Source organism: Rhinoderma darwinii, chromosome 2 (genome assembly GCF_050947455.1).
Source record: "Rhinoderma darwinii isolate aRhiDar2 chromosome 2, aRhiDar2.hap1, whole genome shotgun sequence".
NCBI classification, from domain to species: Eukaryota; Metazoa; Chordata; class Amphibia; order Anura; family Rhinodermatidae; genus Rhinoderma; species Rhinoderma darwinii.
The window spans coordinates 74,285,048-74,304,321 of NC_134688.1; the positions used below are offsets into that span (position 1 = coordinate 74,285,048).

A 19,274-nucleotide genomic window follows, 5' to 3' on the forward strand; every position below is an offset into this window, starting at 1 on the left:
GGGGAGCAACCACTAACCCAAAAGGGAAATACCTTTCTTTGGCCAACAAGACAGACATTCCGACAATCTTGGAAAATTCTTCAGAAGTCAGTGAGCCCTTTTCAGACACCTGGTAAAAAAGAAGGCAAACAGATCTTTCATTGTTACATCAGTGATGAAGGATTACAGTAAGTTACAGGTCCAAAGCATGAAGCCCCATTACTGAGAGATCCTGATGACATCAAAGTCTCCGACACCACAAAATCAGGACAGGGAATATTGCTATTAGCACTAGTGCAGCCTCACACTTTGGGCCCGTAACTTAAAGAACTTATATCTCCGCAAAAAAGTTATTACAAACATTAAAAATTGTTTCTGCAAAGGTTATCATTATTTAATTACATTATATGGCCTTTTATAAGATTCTTATTAGGTCTCCTTTAAAGGGTCAATAAAATGGAATGCACTCATCTAGAAGTTTGAGGTACAGGTAAATCAGAATAAGCCTCTGTTCAGATCTGTGTTGGAGCCTTCGTTGCAGATTCCGTCAGATTTGACAAGACGAATATCGCTGCATGCAGTACTATTTTTCACTATTAAAACAATGGACATCATAGTGGAACCTGCCGGATCCTATTATAAGCCAACAGCATTGTTGTATGACACATCCCGTACTGCGTTGTGGTTTCCCTTATAAACAGAAAGCATGACGCAAATGGTTGAAAAGACCCTACTGATTCACCCAGATCTAAATGTCCGTTATGTCTTGGTCTCTTTTAGTTAAATGGAATTCAGGACCATTTTTTATTCCATATTTATTTTAACCAAAACCAAGTAGAGGGTTATGAGCACTCCCCTGTACCCTCTGATGAGATTCATTGCAGTTTTTGGCTAAAATACAGAATGTAAAATGACCCATATTATGTGCATGTTCCTAAGGGAGCGCAAGTTTCCCTACAATTCGTAAACCTATTTGTTGGGTTAACACCCACTCCTTGATCTACTACGGACACGTAAAGGGATGATCTACTTTAAGTCCAATCTCATTTGTTAGAAAAGAAGCTGTATAGACTATATTGGATGTGAGGATACTAGGAAGTATAGATTTACAATTAGGATATGTAACATACTATGAACCAAAAGATATAGAGATCTACCGTTTCTAAAGCAGAAGCAACCATTTCCTCTTCATTGTGAGACTGATGTTCAATTACCATGACCCCACTATCGAAAATACGAAGCCTAAAAAAAAAAAGGAATGATGAATAAAATCAGACCAGATAGTGTGGCCATGCACATCCTCAGCGGAGCCAAAAACTGCACTGCACATTGTAGACGGGGCTTCCTAAATGCCCATAAATGTTTACAATGCAGAAAACTGTAGCCATAAAACACATTGTTATATATCGGGCAAGCAAAGGGCAAGCATTGTTACATTTACCACATTGTTTAGTGCAGGTCAAATGTACTTGAATGAAAATCGAGACAGGAAGTGTATCCTGAGCCATCGCTCGACATTTCATACAGGAATCTGCCAAATACTTGTGAGCAGGGAAGGAAAGATTCAGAGGAACGGAAGGACTGACTGTAGGGCACTGATGTGTTCAGAAAATTGAACGTAAATTGTCTTACCGCAGCGGAAGCTTCAGAGATTCAAGCATTTTGCAGGCGTTCACCAAATCCTCTGGAGAAAGCAACTGTAAAATAGTACGTGTTATACTACGGTCATTTTTATGGTGACCAAAACATTTTTATGCCGTCACTAATATATAAATGAATGGATAATAGTAAAAATGGAAATACTAAAGATCAATCCTATCAGATACGCAAAATTATTACCGGTTCAGATCTATAATTTTTGTCCATTGGGGCAGTATTATTAGTAGCGCAAGTCTAGAAAAATATTCAGCTTCCAGTGTCGCTGGCTTACTTTTCTAAACCGAAATGTAGGGCTAAGTTTACATCACGTCCATGACATCCACTCTCTCTCTCATACGTCTTTTTAGTTAAAACGGAGAAGAGTGCGACACAAGGAAGAGAGGAGACATTCTTTAGTGTTGCATCTTTATTTCGTGCTGCGATCTGATCACGATGTATCGGAGAAAGGCTAGATTTACAATACATCATGTTCGGGAAATATAACTACTTTGGACCATCCTCTAGTAGTTAGAGATTCATCTTCCATTAGCAACAATGTAAAGGGCGTTTGACTTTAGTGGATGTCGTACGATGTGGTCTGGTTTAGTCAATCAAAATCTCCTATTGACGCCGGTGGTCCTCCAGCTGCATTGTATGCAGTTTTCTGCTTTAGCTAATACAGGTTGGTCCTGAGCCTGGGATTCCCCCACCTTTCTCTACACATGACCTAAACTAAAACAAACCCAATAAAGAAGGTTTTAAAAAAATTAAAATAAAATACCAGCATTGAAATAATATGGCTAGTGGGTGAAGTGGAAAACCAAAAAATACTAAGGCCAATTTTCCTGTAGCGGACCTACCTCCATGCCCCTGGCACGATTTACTAAGCAGTACACTTCTGTAAGCGACATTATTCCCCCTCGTTCCTGAAAAAAATATACAAAAGAAAATAATAAAGTCATATACTTGGTTAAATAAACATATGTCAAGAAAATGTAAAACATTAAATTATAAGAACCGCAATAACATGATCAAGTGAACACCCCATTAAAGGGTGAACCCCCCCTGCCCGCCGGTGATGAGCGGATTGTGGGGTTCTGGCTACTGGAACCCCCAGTGATAGGCGGTGATCGTCAAGGAAAACTACTGGCGTTCTCATATTTTCCCTGCAGTATTTGTGGAAGAAATGTAGTACAGCGACCATTTAGGACAGCCACTTCACTCACCAATAGGATATCTGTTATACAAAACTTCTGTTATTTATGTATTAGGAGTATACAAAAACAAAAATTAGTCACTTTCACTCACCTCCAATGGGGTCTGTAACATTGTGGCAAGCTGCTTGGCTAGCTGCATGTGGTAGTGTGTGCCAGATCCGTGGGTCTCCCGCGTCACTGGATTGGCAATTCCCATGCTCAGCAGGTAGGATTTAAACTTGATTGTCTACAAAAATAGGATTGTATTTTATTACAGGAGATTATGTGGATACATACACTGAATACACTAAATACTCTGTATACTTGATGAAACTAGGTTTAGTGTTTGACGATATAATAATAATGTGCATTCCAAAGCGGTTATGTGAATTATTGCTGTATTACCACTATTTATGATTAGACTCGAGTAGTGTGAAATTGAACGATTACATAGTTGCCACTTTAAAAAAAAGAAAAAAGAAAAAAAAAAAAGAAGTTGTCCTGTTTAGAGAACACATTTTCCTATAATTTATTAGTGAATTCAGAGTTAATAGAGGGGGTCCCCAGTTCAGGATCCTCCTCTCTTAACCAGAGTGGAGAGCAGTTATAAAGAGCGTCTCATGTTTTGGAGGACCTAACCTGTCCTGCATTACATGGACAACACATTGATATGAATGGGCCCTGTGTAGTGCTTAATTTCCCCTGTGGTGGCACTGCAGGGAAACTAAACACTTGCTGTTAGGTTTCCCTACAGATTCCTGCGTGACCGCGCTTCTCTGTTCACTCAGGGAACGCAGTGCCCCTGTTCTTGTTTTCGGTAAAGGTCCCAGTGGCGAGAACCCCAGTGACCAAACACTTGGATAGGTGATAGTCTATTATGGTGGGATAAACCCTGTAAAGGGAACCTTTCACCTGCCCATACATGTGCAGCTGAGTGCATGTAATAGTCACACACCTTGTCTCACTTTAAAAAAAAAAATTCTAGCCTCCTCCGTTATTTAGATATCGGTGCCATTATATTTGGCACCTGCTATGTAAATAACCCCCTGAACGGTCAATGGGGCGTTTTGTTATTTCAAATGGCAGGGGGGCGTGTTACTTATCGCTCTGACATAGTCCAATCAGCTATGGGCTGTGGGACCGGCTTGTGCTGTGTGATCTCTCTCACGAGATCAGTCTTGTCGTTCTGCAGAGAGCGTGCGCCCTCACGCATGCCTGTTCGCTTGCACATCTTGACGTCGCCACTCCCGCTACCACGGAACAGAACGTGAGGAAAAGATCTACTCACATCCAGTATCGTCAAGAGCGTTGACGTCGGAGAGGTTTGCGCGCACGCTCTCTGCAGACCGACAAACCTGTGTGATATTACAAGACAGATCACACATAACAAGCCGCTCTCACACAGTCGATAGAGGATTGGACAGCGTCAGAGCTCTAAGTATCCCTTGCCATTTAGAAATAAAGAAACGCCCCATTGACGGTTCAGGGGGTTACTTACCTATCGGGGGCCATATAGAACGGCACTGATATCTAAGTAACGGAGGAGGATAGAATTTTTTTTTAAAGTGAGACAAGGTTTGTGCAGCAGTGACTATTACATGCTGCACAAGTATGGACAGGTGAAAGTTTCTCTTTAAAGTGGTTGTCCCACCAATCTTGTTTGCATAAAAAAACAAAAAAAAAAAAAACACACAAAGCTAATAAAAGCGATTGGAAAATAATAAAGGAATAGTATGTTTTTTAGCTTTTTATTTTTACCAGTGTTCCCCGGTGGTGTCGCTGCAAAACTGGGATATTTTCTCCTACCTCCAACTCCCAAAATTTCCGCACACACGCCCCTCCTAAAAGTAGGACTGGTTTTCCTTCTACTGGTCAGTAAACATGCCGGTCAGTAAACATGCCGGTATGTAAATACGGCGTTTCGATATATTCACTGACAGGTTGGGGTTCTTATCAGTTGTGAGGATGTAGAGCGTGCAGTAGTGTCCACGGAAATATAAGCAGCTATAATGCTATGGAATGGTGGGACAACCCTTTCTGGCCTGACTGGCCAAGTACTAACCCTTTACACCGCTATTGCTGTATTTGTCTTTAAAAAAGTGGACTCTACCCATTACTTTGGCATGAAATTTGATCCCTAGTAAGTGTTAAAACTTAGAATTGAGACGGAGATAGAAGGTTGAATGTGATTTGGATATATTTAGGTGTTTTTTGTGGTGGATTGTTAGTCTATATAAATTACTTTGTTTGGTCCATGTAACTTTTTGGGTGTGGTTTATACATTTTGCACCTACACTGTATTTATGATTTTTGATAAGTTGATATTAAAAAGGGTTCTCTTGGAATTGATATATTGAAGGTCTATAATTAGAACAGGCCATCGATATCACATCTGTGGGGTCCAACTCCCGGCACCCCCACTGCTCAGCCCACTAAATGGGTTGCGAGGACGAACACCGCGGCCTCTTCCTAGTTTACCGGGCACAGCATAATACACTTCCATAGCTGCTGTGGCTGGGATTGCAGTTCCTGACCCATTTAAGTCAATGGGACCCGAATGTAGAGAACTGAAATCCCAGGTACAGCTGCTGCAAATGTGGACAGCATTGTGCCTGGTAAACAAGGAAGAGGTTTGCAAAAAAATTTTTTACAATTTCATATAAATACTTCAGGCATGCACAATAAAAGGGACATCAAAATATTGCATTTGATCAGTCTCCAACTTTAAAAGGGGTTTTCCAGTTTTATGCATAATAATTGTGTAATAAAAACACAATTTTTGTCTTCAACTCCTAATCACTGTCCGCTTGCTGTCATGGAATAGAAATATTCTTCTTTCCATCACTAGTTAATAACCTGTGTCGAAACTGCTGCTCACACATTTACGCAACTTGTGTATCCAAGCCAATGAGCGCTGCACCTTTGTCTGTTGGACATGGTCTGTATAGATTTTCAGCCTCTGAATAGGAAAATTAATTTCCATTCACTGACAGCAAACAGATCGTATAATTTGTGAAGTACTGACACACAAGTATAATACAAAGTAGCAGAACTTTTTGATGTGTGCATGTTATTTCAACTGGGGGAGCTTCCTGCATACGGCTATATTAGTGAAGTCAATGGGAGTTGTATGACTCTGTATGCCGTGACCCCCTCCTAGTGGCGGCGGCAGGTAGCCAGACTTCTATCATTCATAGCTATGGCTCTAGAAGATAAATCGGAGCTCTGTACTTTTTTTTTTTTTGTAGGTTGCCTCTGTGTGGAATAACGCTGCTGTGCTATTATGTATAGTTGGACATTTTATTTTTTTTTAAAAACAAAAAAAGAAAAAAAAACATAACATACTAGCCCGACAGAGACCAAAATAAAACTCTTTGGTCTCTGTCGGGTGAATGGGGGCCTATGGACACATCGGACATATGATACACCAAGAAGACACAGCAAACTCCGGGTGAATCCAGCCTTAATATTCAGTAGTATCACAGCATTTCTACAGTGTAAACCATAGTCCTAGAAAAGTCCCAACTATATAAATCAGCAACTATACATCTTCCAAAAGTACATAATGGCGTGAAAAGACAAAGCAAAGATCTGTCCACAGGTTATATACCTAAATTATTTATTTCACATTGTGCTAGAGGAATATTTGAGCAAAGAGGTCGTAGGGCTACTGGGGTTTTCCGTATTCATATAATTTCCCATATAAATATTTTCCATATTAGTTTAAGAAATAAAAATCGAAAAGCATGCAGATTTGAGGAAAATATAAAATTTACGCATGTAGCGGATATTTGCAATAGACAGGACAGGGGCAGAGGTTTCTATCCCAGACATAACGTTTCATCATGTTATTCCTGGAGCGAGGCCTCCTAAAAATATTGTGGTGTTATTGTTCCCATTTACCCTGGCAACCTGCTCACAGACATGTTTTCATACCTCAACTTCTGTGATGTCTCCTTGTTTGTCTTTGATTTTGTTAGCTATCGATTTGGACAGTTCAACCATTTCCTTGGCCTGTAAAAATAATGAAGAACCGTCTTTCATTGCGTTGCAGACAGGATATGGCAGCACTGAACCGAGGCTCATATTAATATCTCACCGTACCTTTTCCATAAGTTTGCTGAGATCTACAAAGGCCTAGAAAACAGAAACCAACAGTAGTTACAGTGATGACTAAACTAAAACGTACAAATGTGTCGGGTAACAAATTATCTCCTTGATAAGGATATTGGAGAACTAAAATTCCATAAGTTCAACGGTTAAAGAATCTGTAGGAAACGTTGATACTAATGGAAGCCTACTCTGGTCTCTTTAGGAGTAGATCAACCTTCTCTATATAGGATACAGGTTCACAAACCACCATGACCGTAAGTAGGATGGTGGAAGCAGAGCAAGACTTCCATCCCTCCATACATGATCCATCATCCTTCCTACCTACTTAACGTACTAGGAAGACTTCCATCCCTCCATACATGATCCATCATCCTTCCTACCCAACGTACTAGGAAGACTTCCATCCCTCCATACATGATCCATCATCCTTCCTACCCAACGTACTAGGAAGACTTCCATCCCTCCATACATGATCCATCATCCTTCCTACCCAACGTACTATGAAGACGTTCATCAGCATTTCCTTCACAATGATGAATGACTTCTACAAAAACTTCCCTACATTATTCTGGTAAAAGCTTAAAAAAGGAGAAGGGCCTAACAAAAATAACATTGATGGGCCTAAATTCCTAATTATATTGGAACGATATACAATATTATACCCAGATGGTCTAACTATGTTCATAAACGCAAAACGGGAAATTTAAGGTGGTACTCCATGGTCCTCCTTTTACTGTTCCCATTTGCTTTAGTATATGTGTGGCAACGACCTGACCATTTACATTTCCTCGCTATAGAGGATTATGATATTCTTATTAGAATAATAATTTTAATCTTTGTCTTAATGGCAACCAGCAAGTACAGACTTCCATATGAGCTTGTAGTGGGCTACTGCTTACACTGAGCAGCAGTCTGAACAAAAAGAGCTTCAATGTTAAGAACGGGAGACAGAATGATATATTTTAGACTACTGCAGACTCCCATTAGACAACGCAGCCATTAAGGGCTAATTCACACCGTTTTTTTGCGCCGTTTTTGACGCGGAAACCGTGCCAAAAATGGCTCCCATTGATTTCAATGGGAGGCAGAGGCGGTTTTTCCCCCGCAAACGGAAAAAAAGCGTTATGCTCTCTTTCCGCGTTTCCATCTCTGACCTCCCATTGACATAAATGGGAGGCAGAGAAAGCGATTTTCGCTGCGTTATTTGGCCGCGGCGCTCAATGGCAGTTGCTGAAAAAAAACCTGGCAAGGAAAGTGTGCAGGCATGTCAAAGTCTGCCTCAAAATTCATGAAGGAATTTTGAAGCAGATTTTTCTGCCTAAATAAAAATTCTGTGTGAATATAGCCTACGGGTATGTTCACATGGCTTTAATTTCAGCCATTTTTCAGGCCATAAACCGCACAAAAAACGGAAGCTGAATGCCTCCAAACACCTGCCCATTGATTTCAATGGGAAAAACAGAGTTTTGTTTTCTGATGGGGCATTTTTTTACGCAGCCATTTGAAAAAACGGCGAGTAAAAAAAGCCCCTTAAAAAAAGTAGTGATGTCACTTCTTGAGCCGTTTTTCATTGTGTCAATAGAAAAACAGCTCCAAAAACGGCCCGCAAAAAACGCATCAGAAAACGTTTGCTGCTTAAAAAAAACGGCTGAAAATCAGGAGATTTTCCTTTGAAAACCGCTCCGTATTTTACAGCAGTTTTTCGTTTTGCGTGTGGACATATCCGAATAGTTATGCAGTCAAGAACCCAACACTGAAAAAAAAAAAACAAAAAAAAATAAAAAAACAGCTGGTAAGCATAAACTCTTAGATAATGACTTAGACGTCTGGAGAGGTGACAGGTCCTCTTTAAACATTCTATTTTAGTAAATACTTGTATTCCCCATGAAATAATTCTGGAACATCTTTTCTGCGTTTACTGTTCCTCGGTTATTCCTCCTAGAAATTTATGAATGAGGGTATGTTCACACAAACTCAAAAACGTCTGAAAATACGGAGCAGTTTTCAAGGGAAACCAGCTCCTGATTTTTAGATGTTTTTAAGCCACTCGCGATTTTCGTGGCGTTTTTTCTATGGAGTCAATGAAAAACGGCTCAAGAAGTGACATGTACTTCTTTTTCGCTGAGTTTTTTTTTTACGCGGCCATTTTTCAAAACGGCGGTGTAAAAAAAACGGCCCGTCGGAACAGAATGCAGTTTTTCCCATTGAAATCAATGGGCAGATGTTTGGAGGCGTTCTGCTTCTGATTTTTCGGCCATTTGCGACCCGAAAAACGGCCGAATATAAGCCATGTGAACATACCCTAAAGGTTGACAACTGGGCGTTACCATTTCCCTTGTCAGATGGGAGTGTTCCTACAGAATCTCACTCGGTCAGCACTGATTGGACGTTGTCAGTGTGTGTAGGAACACACCCCCAACTATTACACCCAGTTATCAATTTAGTCACAAATTTTTAAAAAGAACGGCACAGGAATTATTATTTTATAGGGAATTCAATTATTTACTAAAACAGACATGTCAGAAGAGGTGACCGGTCCTCTTGAGGGGGGTTATGTGAGATTAGAAAAACAGGTCTGCCTTCTTCCAGAACCAGCCCCACTCTTGTCTACAGACTGCGTTTGGTATTACAGGTCAACTCCATTCACCTTAATACCACTACTGGATATCCACTAAGAAATAAATTCAGCATTTATTTTTTGTGAAGAGGTTTTGTTGGCATTTACACTTTACAACAGGGACATGCCAAGTCATAGGCTTTCCAAACCTAATTAATAAAACATGCTACAACTCATCGCTCACAAAGAGGGAGAGAAGTGAGGACAAAAGGGAATAGGCACACACCTAACAGGAACTTCCTCATATAAACACAATACAACATCGCTGCAGTCTTATCAGCGGGCAGCAGGAGACGGGGCAGGAAGCCACCACAGCTCTGTACACGCTCCCATTAATTATACTATAGTCAGAAGGTACAACTACTGCAGCCGGACGTCCCTCTATTTATCTACCAAACAAATAGTCCTCCGTCGTTTTTACTTGAATTTGTAATAAGAATGAGATCAGCCGAAATACAACAACTCGAGACCACCGTTCACCCTCAGTTACACAGCAATTCTGTAATATACGGTACACTTATTATTGTAGTCATTCCCTATGGATGCTGGGCTAGAGAATTGATTTGCCAAAAAAACTAGTAAATCCATTAGAAGAATAATTTTTGGCCGTCTCCGCCTGTATTCAGTTTAAACTCTAACATAATGTGGGTCTGCGGTCCCCCTTACCGGACATCCTTCCTTGCCCTCAGTAACCAATGTGGCAGAGTGACATATTAAACACGCAGATGGGTACTAGAATTTTTTTTTTTTAGTTCCCAGATTACCAATTTTTAATGATCGAGTATGGACATCACCAGCACTACCAAACTGGTTTTTCCACTGTTCAACTTTGGATACTGAGAATAGGTGCCATATCCCCAATTTGCAGAAGGGAGGTCACCCTCCATTATACTGAACGGAATATACAGATATGGCTGGGCACGTTTGCTCAGTTGTTTCCATATCTCTAACAGACCGTATTAAGCACACGGGTCCGATTTGCAGGGTCGGAAAGTCCGCACCATCGTGTATGACTTGGAGCAGGTGATTTTTGGCCAGATTTGCCGCTGTGGAAATTAGAAAGGATTTAAAAACAAAACACCATAAATCATCCCCCACCCGGCTCTTCGGTAGCCTGTGATTGCCTACATGAGTTAATAATGAGTTAACTGGTGTTTGCAAATCTGAAAACAATGTACAGTGCAAAGCCTCTGATCTCAGTCCTGAGAGATTCCAGACAGGAAAAATATGGAAGCTGCAGGAAGAAAAGAAAAAAAACAATACCTATACAGATCAGACCTTTGTGAACACCATGTAGTGTTTAACCATCTGGAATCCTTTAGGTCACAAGGCAAAAATAATACCATGAACACACGGGGAAAGATACAATTCGTAACGTGCACTAAGAGAGAAAAAGGGCATTTTTCAATTCACTTCAATGATATGTCAATTGAACATGTTACGAGAGACCCCATTTGCTAGACCTACACGGATTTTGAGAGTTAGTGCTAATTTTCATGGAGAGACACCTGTCAAACTTCGCAGTGTATCCGCCTTGAACACCCCAGGGAATGCCGTCCGAAAAAAATCACACCACACGGTGGTGTTTTTCCTGCGAAATTTCCGCTGCGTAAAGCAAAATAAAAAATACGTTCATACTTAAACCCTCCCTCTCCTCTGCTCGCAGTCAGACCTCCTGGGAGGACATTGCAGGCCATGTGACTGCTGCAGCCTATGATTGGCTGCAGCGGTCACATGGGATGAAACGTTATCCCAGGAGGCCGGACTGGGGAAGAAGCAGGGAACTCTGGGTAAGTATAACTTGATATTTTTTTTTTTCATTTTTGCGATTTTTGCAGTGGAAATGTCGCAACACACACCACTTTGTTGCGGGTTTAAGCACGTCATTGAATTCAATGGGAAAACCTGCAACAGAAGAGCTGCGATTACCCAGCATTAATGGACATTACAATTTATAATCAATATATAGACTCCAAACAGAGTTGTAATAAGGGCTGGGAGCTGTTTAAACCACAACTGTCCCCCCTTATCATCTAGGCAGCTCCATGAGCTTAATCCATATACCACAAAGAAACAATTAACATTTTAATTTTTATTACACAAACACCATAAATAGTTAAAATAACATAGAGACGACTCTAGTATAATAAGCGAAGACCGCACCAAATACTGTTACTACCTATAGTCTAGGGGTAGCCATATAAATACTTAGGTAGACATTTATTTCCAAATCGTCATAGCACTAATAGACCATCTCTCAGAAACAAAGACAATATCTCCATAGGTAGGAGGTTGTAAGCAAGAGAAGGTGCAGTACATATAATGGTGGCTTGAACAAGAATGACTGTTAGGTCACAAGCATATACATCCCCCTGAGGAAGCACACGTGGCGAAACGCGCGTCGGGGTCTATGCAGCGGAGCGGACACTACCTTTCTTCACTTATTGACTCTACCTTTGGGTAAGCTTGTGACCTAACAGTGCTATGCCGATTTGGAAATAAATGTCTACCTACGTATTTATATGGCTACCCCTAGACTATAGGTAGTAACAGTATTTGGTGCGGTCTTCGCTTATTATACTAGAGTCGTCTCTTTATGTTATTTTAACTATTTATGGTGTTTGTGTAATAAAAATTAAACTTATATATATATATATACACACACACACACACACACACACACACACACACACACACATTGGCGTCAAAGGCTCTTAATTGTTTCTTTGTGGTATATGGACATGACAATTTGTGCGTTTTTTTCTGCGGAATTAACATAGTGTGGGGACGAGATTTGTTGAAATCTCACCCACGCTGCCGCTACTGTAATACGATGCAGATTTTTCGCAATGAATCAACTCCCCATAAACGTTCACACTCGGCCGAGCATGCATGTTCATTTCAATAGGGAGAGAGGACACTTCTGGAAGCGGTTTATATTCTGTGGGACCCAAGGATCAGTCATTCTGAAATTCAATCTAACGTCAGGGAGTCGGTGGGCCTCAACACACAGATGTTGGCCAATCCCACCGAAATTGGTGGGCCAGGTCAATATGTTTGGGCGTCTTAAGGTATTTTGAAAAACACCCTAGGATCTATTCATTTTGAACATCTCCCAGCTGCTCGACCCCAATAATGTGACTTATTATACGTCAAAACACTAGTCTATGGCCAGCTCATTTAGTAAAATCCTTATTTTTATTATGCACCATATTCCAGTTCTCTGAAGGCCAGCTGGACTTTTACAGATCAGGTGTTGCTTTTATTTACATACTGCACAAAACTGCAAAATTCACATGTATTTGTATATTTAGCATTAACTAAAGAAGAACATGTATCCATCTCTGGACGTAGCCATGGCAACCAGAATGAAACATCTATCGTTAATTGTGAATTTCTCATTAGTTAACCATTTCTACTTGTAGCGACCACTGCAGGGGAAATGTAGTATTGCATGACAGCCTTTCAGAGGAGTCTTCCAGAGTAGGAACCGCTGCTTACTAGGGCTCTATGATCTAGCATATACAGGGGGTCCCCGGCTGGGGTAACATATCGAGAGGGTTTGTCCTGATGGAACGACTTCTTTAAAGGATAAGTAAACTTTTCAAAAACTTTTGACATGTCATAGTGACATGTCAGAGGTTTTCGATCGGTGGGGGGGTCGGAGCAATCGTTAAAACGAAGCGGCAGTAGCGCTCGACAAGCGCTGTGCCGCTTAGTTCCTGATCGGCTTTTCTCTGAATTCCGAGCGAGCGGTGCATGGACTCAATAGAAAGTCTATAAGTTGCACACCGCTCGTTCAAGCTTTTTGAGGAATGATGATCAGACGAAAAGCGACAGCACTCACCCGAGCGCCTCTGCCGCTTCATTTTAGCGATCGGTGGGGGTTCAAGTACTCAAAGGGTAACTAAAATTGTAAAAACTTTGACACGTCTAAATCAACCCTACACGATCAGTACTGTAGTCTATGGGCTTACATAATAAGTATGAAACAAAAGGAATAGGTTAACAAAATTCCACACACAACAAAAAAAGAAAAATGACAAAAAAGCAAGTTTCGTCAGGCTTTGACGTATAATCCAGGTATTGTTGCTCCTACATGAGCCGATTGTTGTCTTATCCTGGTTTTATATAAAATAACATATGAATAAAGGATCTTGAATAAGAAAATCCCCAGGAATGACAGAAATCAGAAGTAAAAGAGGTTTCAGGAAAATGATGCCATCACAAAGCTTAAAGGGAACCTGTCACCCGCATTTCACCTATTGAACTTTACTTATCCCTCACTGGCCGCTGCTATCAAATGTTCATTGCCGTTATCCCCTCTCCTAAACTCCTCCTCCGACTGTAAATAACGATCTGCAAACATTTTGCGCTTTTTATCGTAATAATCCGGTGTCCTTTTGTGCGCACCACCAGAAGAGGACATCGATGCACAAGCGCAGGATTGTGTGTGCTGGAGGAAGGCGAGGAGCTGTCAATCAAAAGTAAGGGGGCGGGGTAAACCCGGAAAGACTTGAGGAATGAAGATATGACTTATGCTCATTAGCATACGGTGTGGGAACACTAAAAAGCTGAATACTAAAGCTACAGAGCCGACTAAGACGACAATTGTAGGTTGTATAAAAATTATTTTTAACACACTACCACCAGGTATTGCTGGTTTAATAGGTGAAATGCTGGAGACATGGAAGGTGGCCTGGTCTTATGAATCACGTTTTCTTTCACATCATGTGGATGGCCTGATGCTTTGCGATGCTTACCTGGGAAAGAGATGGCACTAGGATGCATTATGAGAAGGCGGAAAACGGGCGGAGGCAGTTTGATGCTCTGGGCAGTGTTCTACTGGCAAGCCTTTTATCCTGGCATTCATGTGAATGTATCTTTGACACTTACCCCCCTACCTAAACATTGTTGCAGACCAAGTATACCCCTTAATGGCAATGGTATTCCCTAATGGCAGTGGTCTCTTTCAGTAGGATAATGCGCGGTGCCACACTGCAAAAATTGTTCAGGAATGGTTTGAGAAACATGAGAGTTCAATGTGTTGACATCTGTGGGATGCTCCGGAAAAAAAAAAAAGTCAGGCGCGTGGAGGGCCTAATTTACAACTTACAGGATTTAAAGTTCCTACTGCTGACGTCTTGGTGCCGGATACTACAGGACGCCTTCAGAGGTCTTGCGGAGTCCATGCCTTGACAGGTCAGAGCTGTTTTGGCGGCATGAGGGGCTCTACACTATATTAGACAGGAGTTTTCATGTTCGCTGAACGGTGTATATTAAAAAATACAAAACCATAATCATATATTTACTTCATATACCAAGAAAAAGGTAATAAAAAACAACAACCACCACCTATTTAAGCACGGCTTTCACGGTCTGCCTGGTTTTCATTAAGATTCTTCACATTTTGTATAAGTTGCATAATATACTGTACACAATGTAAAGAAAACGCGGTATGGGTCTTGCTGATCTTTTCGGGAGGCACAACGGCCGGAATATACAATGTACCCGACCATCTGTTATTTCTATAAAGGCCTCAGAGGAATTTTAGCAACAGTCACAGAAACACTAAAGAAAGATTTTCTACTGCATAAAGCTCTTCAGTTTTCATACTCGATTATACAATTGAAAAAGAATGGAAACCAGCGGAACGTTTGTGTATGAGCCAAGACCAGTGCAAAGGACTCAAAAACAAGCAAATTTACACGAACCTCGGAAATGTTTTTGTCAGTTTCTTTTCTTTTCTCTTCCAGCTTCCTCTCAATGCCTACAATCCCGACCGCTTTTATTCTCCCTGTCTTTGTAAGGAAAAAAGAAAAGAAGGAATAGGAGGAAGGAAGCATAAAATAGTTTGTACAAAGTTCATGATTTTTTACGAAAAAAAAAAATCTTTATAGCATGCAGGATGTAAACTGTAAATGTGTATCAGAGGCCGAGTATTGTACGAAACACTGGCCAAAGTAATATCCGCTTCTAGGGATTTGAACACTTTATTCTCATTGAATTATACAGATTTAGCAAACTTTAACTTGACGACTCAACGCATTAAATAACTTATCACAAAATAAAACTCAAGTTAGTTTCTTGTCTTGTCACAAGGTATCAGAGTCAAGTTAAAGACTGCTACATCTGTACAATGAAATTAAAAAAAAAAAATCATGCCATCAATTCACATGCATTCTCCCAAATTAAAAGTTAATGGGGTTTTCCGGTTTTATGTAAATAAAGCCTAATCATCGTATAATGAAAAGTTATGCAGCTTGGTAATACACTTTGTATTGAAATTGTTCACCATGTTAAAGATCTGCTTGCTAAAATGAATGGAAACATTCTCGTTTACATCCAGGTGGCTGAAAACCCATTCAGGCCTAGTTGTCGTCAGTGTTGAGAATTTACTACATCTGGTTCTCTTGAATAAAGACAACTTTAGAGCAACGAATAAGCGTCTAATTCCATAAGGAACCATAACAGGGGTCCACGTGGCCTTCAAGGACAGGTACCGTTTAGGGATTCTCAGCTAAATATCACTGGTTGCATGGGGGGGGCATTGTTGAGAATATAATAGGGGGCGGAACAGCGGGAAAGTGGTGAAAAGGTACTGGAGGGGGATTAGGGGTGGGCAGATAAAAAGGGGATTTAGGCAGAGCCCGTGCAGGCATCAACATTTTTTGGCAGGGTTTCTGGTTAGTGGGTGGGGGCAATGGCTGTGCAGCAGATACCCAGACAGACATGAAGCTTGGTCGTGAATGACCAATGGTTGCCCGAGAGCACCGCTGGCTCCTTTAAAGTTCCATTTAGTCCTCTTAGTGAAATATGAACTGATCCAGGTTCAGGACAATGATCTATAGTTTATATTTAAGCAAAATCTCACAAGTCAGCGGCCCAAAGCCCCGATTCGTCAAAGATAGGAGATGTTGAGTTATATTATCGGAGTAGCTCTTTAAGCTTTTCTTATTCCCTGCTGTTTAATGATGAAGACAAATCACAAATAAATAGGACACGCCAACTATGTGCAGCCTCAGGCAAACGGATTATTCATGCAGAAGATGCAACGAAGCAGTGCAGGAGCCTGTATGGGCAAAGGAAGCTCCGTATCCTGAAGTCGGCCCAGTTATGTAATGATACAGGAGCAGTAGAAGTATTGCTACATAACTAGTCACATGTCTCAACCCACGTGGAAGCTAGAATTGCCGTGGAAGCTAGAATTGCAGTCATATTTATTAACACCAAGTTTTCACAGATGTAACCGAGAAATGACTGAATATTAATTTTTTTTTATACCTTGGGAAAAAAAAAACACAACAGGACAATTTAAGAACAAGTGACTATTTTTTTTTTATTTTAAAGAGGTATTCCCAACACAGTCGTCAATATCTTTGATGGAAAGATCGCTTTAAGGACCAGTTCACATGTTGCATAACTACTGCGGATTTTCCTCAATGGAATGCAAAACCCGCAACAGAAAGCCATGTCAGAATGGAAGGAAAGGAAAGAAAGAATTCATACTTACCCAGAACGTGCTCCTTGCTGCAATCCGGCCTCCTGGGAGAACGTTTCATCCCATGTGACTGCTGAAGCCAATCACAGGCTGCAGCGTCACATGGCCTGCAACGTTATCGTAGGAGGCCAGACTACGTGCAAAGAACAGGGAGGGGAGAAGTATGGACATCTGTATTTTTCTCCCAGCGGAAATTCCGTTAAAAAAAAAAAACGCACCAAAATGTGGTGCGGTTTTTCGAATGGAAGGTGTTGCAAGTTCCAGGTTGAATACACTGCGCAGTTTTTACGCAGCGTATCGAACCGTGGGAACACGGCCAAAAGATTATTCATAATCCATAAGCTCTGCATAACATAGGCTCAGACCAAAGATCATAAATAGAAGAATATATGAAGGTTAAAAAAAATCAGTGTCCTACGTAATTTACCTGAAGACCTTTGCTCATCTGAATAGAGGGTGATGGCCGCTCCCACCTCTTTTGCGTCAGCTCCTCCGATAGTCGTCGATTGAACTACAGCCAAGTACATAGGAAGAGTTAACGCTCTGCAAATAACCACTAAGCTTAGAAGATCATTCTAAACCAAAAGTCAATAAAAGAGTGGTGACAATATAATAGATACAGGAATATAAATATATTAGTTCCATTACGCCTCTATTCTTATGGGTTTGTCGTCAATGGGCAGAAGTTCTCTTTAGGGTGTATTAACAAGTGCCGTTTTTGTTGCGTAAAACTTCAACAAGCAAGCATACCATAGAAAACGGACAGATAGACTGAGACCTCAAGAAGAGCAGATTACTATTCAGGGATGCCAACGCGAGAGGCAGTAAAATTCCCCACACTTATTTCCCACTATTTTCTCCATTTATGCACATAGGCTGTATTAAAAATTCTGCTGGTAGCCCTTGGAAACCCATCTCCATTCCACTGTCATATGTGACCGAGCAGCTCAGTTCTAGCTGTGTAAAGGCTGCCATACCCATGAGATCGCTGCCAGCCAACAGTTCTCTGCCTCCACTCACTTTGTATCGGCCAAGTATATATTTCAGTAAGGAGAGGGGGGGGGGGGGGAGAGATGCTGCCAGACATCACTAGTAGAAGCTCAACTTCCGGGGTAACAAAGATTCAGCATGTTGAAATTTATGCAGTTAAAAGATGAAGAAAATCCCCATATACATTAGATCAGGGCTTCTCAATCTTACTGGCGCCTTACCAGCCAAACAGAACGATGCCTAGGCCTCACCATTGGTCGAAATCCATTACAAAATTAAAAATGTATCTCAAATTATTTTTTTTTTTTGTCTCCGGAATCCAGTATAGCATTAAAAGGAGCAGATAAGGAGTACTACATGTTGCTAAACCAGAGAAAGGTCAATGCAGCTTCGAATAGCTTCTGTTAAACTGCATCTCCTGCTGCGACTCGCCAACAAACTAGGGGGCGCCTCACAGTTTGGCAAACACTTCATATTCTACGCCGTTTTTGGCCGTGCAGTTTTACAGGTGAAACACGACCACTGATTTACAGCTGTACTCTCCGATTACATAAACAAATAAGGTCACTTCGTAGGTCTGTCTGACTGTATGACATTGGTGCAATACACCCAATTTTATGGACATGAATATATAATTTGGTGAACATAGACTCGGATATAAGCCAGTTGGCCACTTACCTCAATTTGACCATGTTCTCGGAAGGACAACTTAACATATGAGTAGCGGCTGGTTTGGTATGGTCCAGGTTCTTTGTTTGGAGATGGAGGATGGAGATGCACAACAATTTTGGCACTACAAAGATAGTAGGTTATACTAGTTTAATATCGTGCCAAGTATACAAGAGCCATTGTGTTACACAGTTCTATTGTATCTCTCTGCACTTCTTAGACGCACGTGACTTTTTTTTTATTACATCCATCCACATCAATAACCCATATAGATACAGATTTGCCAATATTCAAGCCAGTCGGGATGTGAACATTGATGTGGATGGCAATTTAGATGCACACAAGTTCTTCATGAGAAGATTGCACCTGACAGAAATCAGAAGGGGACATGATGTCATCAGAATCTATCAGTAATGCAGCCCCAGACTTTACTCTTGTAACTTCAAGTGATCCTATCTGAGCCTAAAAGATCGGAGATCCTAAATACGTTAGTAATCTATGGAAATATGCATACCACCATATTAATAGATTTTTTTTTTTTTTAAATAATTCAGAATTTGTATATATTCTT

The 19,274-nt window shown here is 40.8% G+C and overlaps 1 protein-coding gene across 1 annotated transcript in view; it reads right to left on the reverse strand.

Moving 5' to 3' along the window:
* Positions 1-19,274, reverse strand: part of VPS36 (vacuolar protein sorting 36 homolog) — a 49,772-nt gene that overhangs the window by 2,711 nt on the left and 27,787 nt on the right. Inside the window, exons 4-13 of the mRNA XM_075851757.1 lie at positions 18,713-18,827; positions 17,472-17,555; positions 15,258-15,344; positions 6,918-6,950; positions 6,750-6,827; positions 2,926-3,060; positions 2,478-2,543; positions 1,612-1,676; positions 1,137-1,221; positions 33-109 (exon numbers count right to left, since the gene is read on the reverse strand). Coding sequence (XP_075707872.1) covers positions 33-109; positions 1,137-1,221; positions 1,612-1,676; positions 2,478-2,543; positions 2,926-3,060; positions 6,750-6,827; positions 6,918-6,950; positions 15,258-15,344; positions 17,472-17,555; positions 18,713-18,827 — 825 coding nt within the window. The remainder of the gene's footprint in view (positions 1-32; positions 110-1,136; positions 1,222-1,611; positions 1,677-2,477; positions 2,544-2,925; positions 3,061-6,749; positions 6,828-6,917; positions 6,951-15,257; positions 15,345-17,471; positions 17,556-18,712; positions 18,828-19,274) is intronic.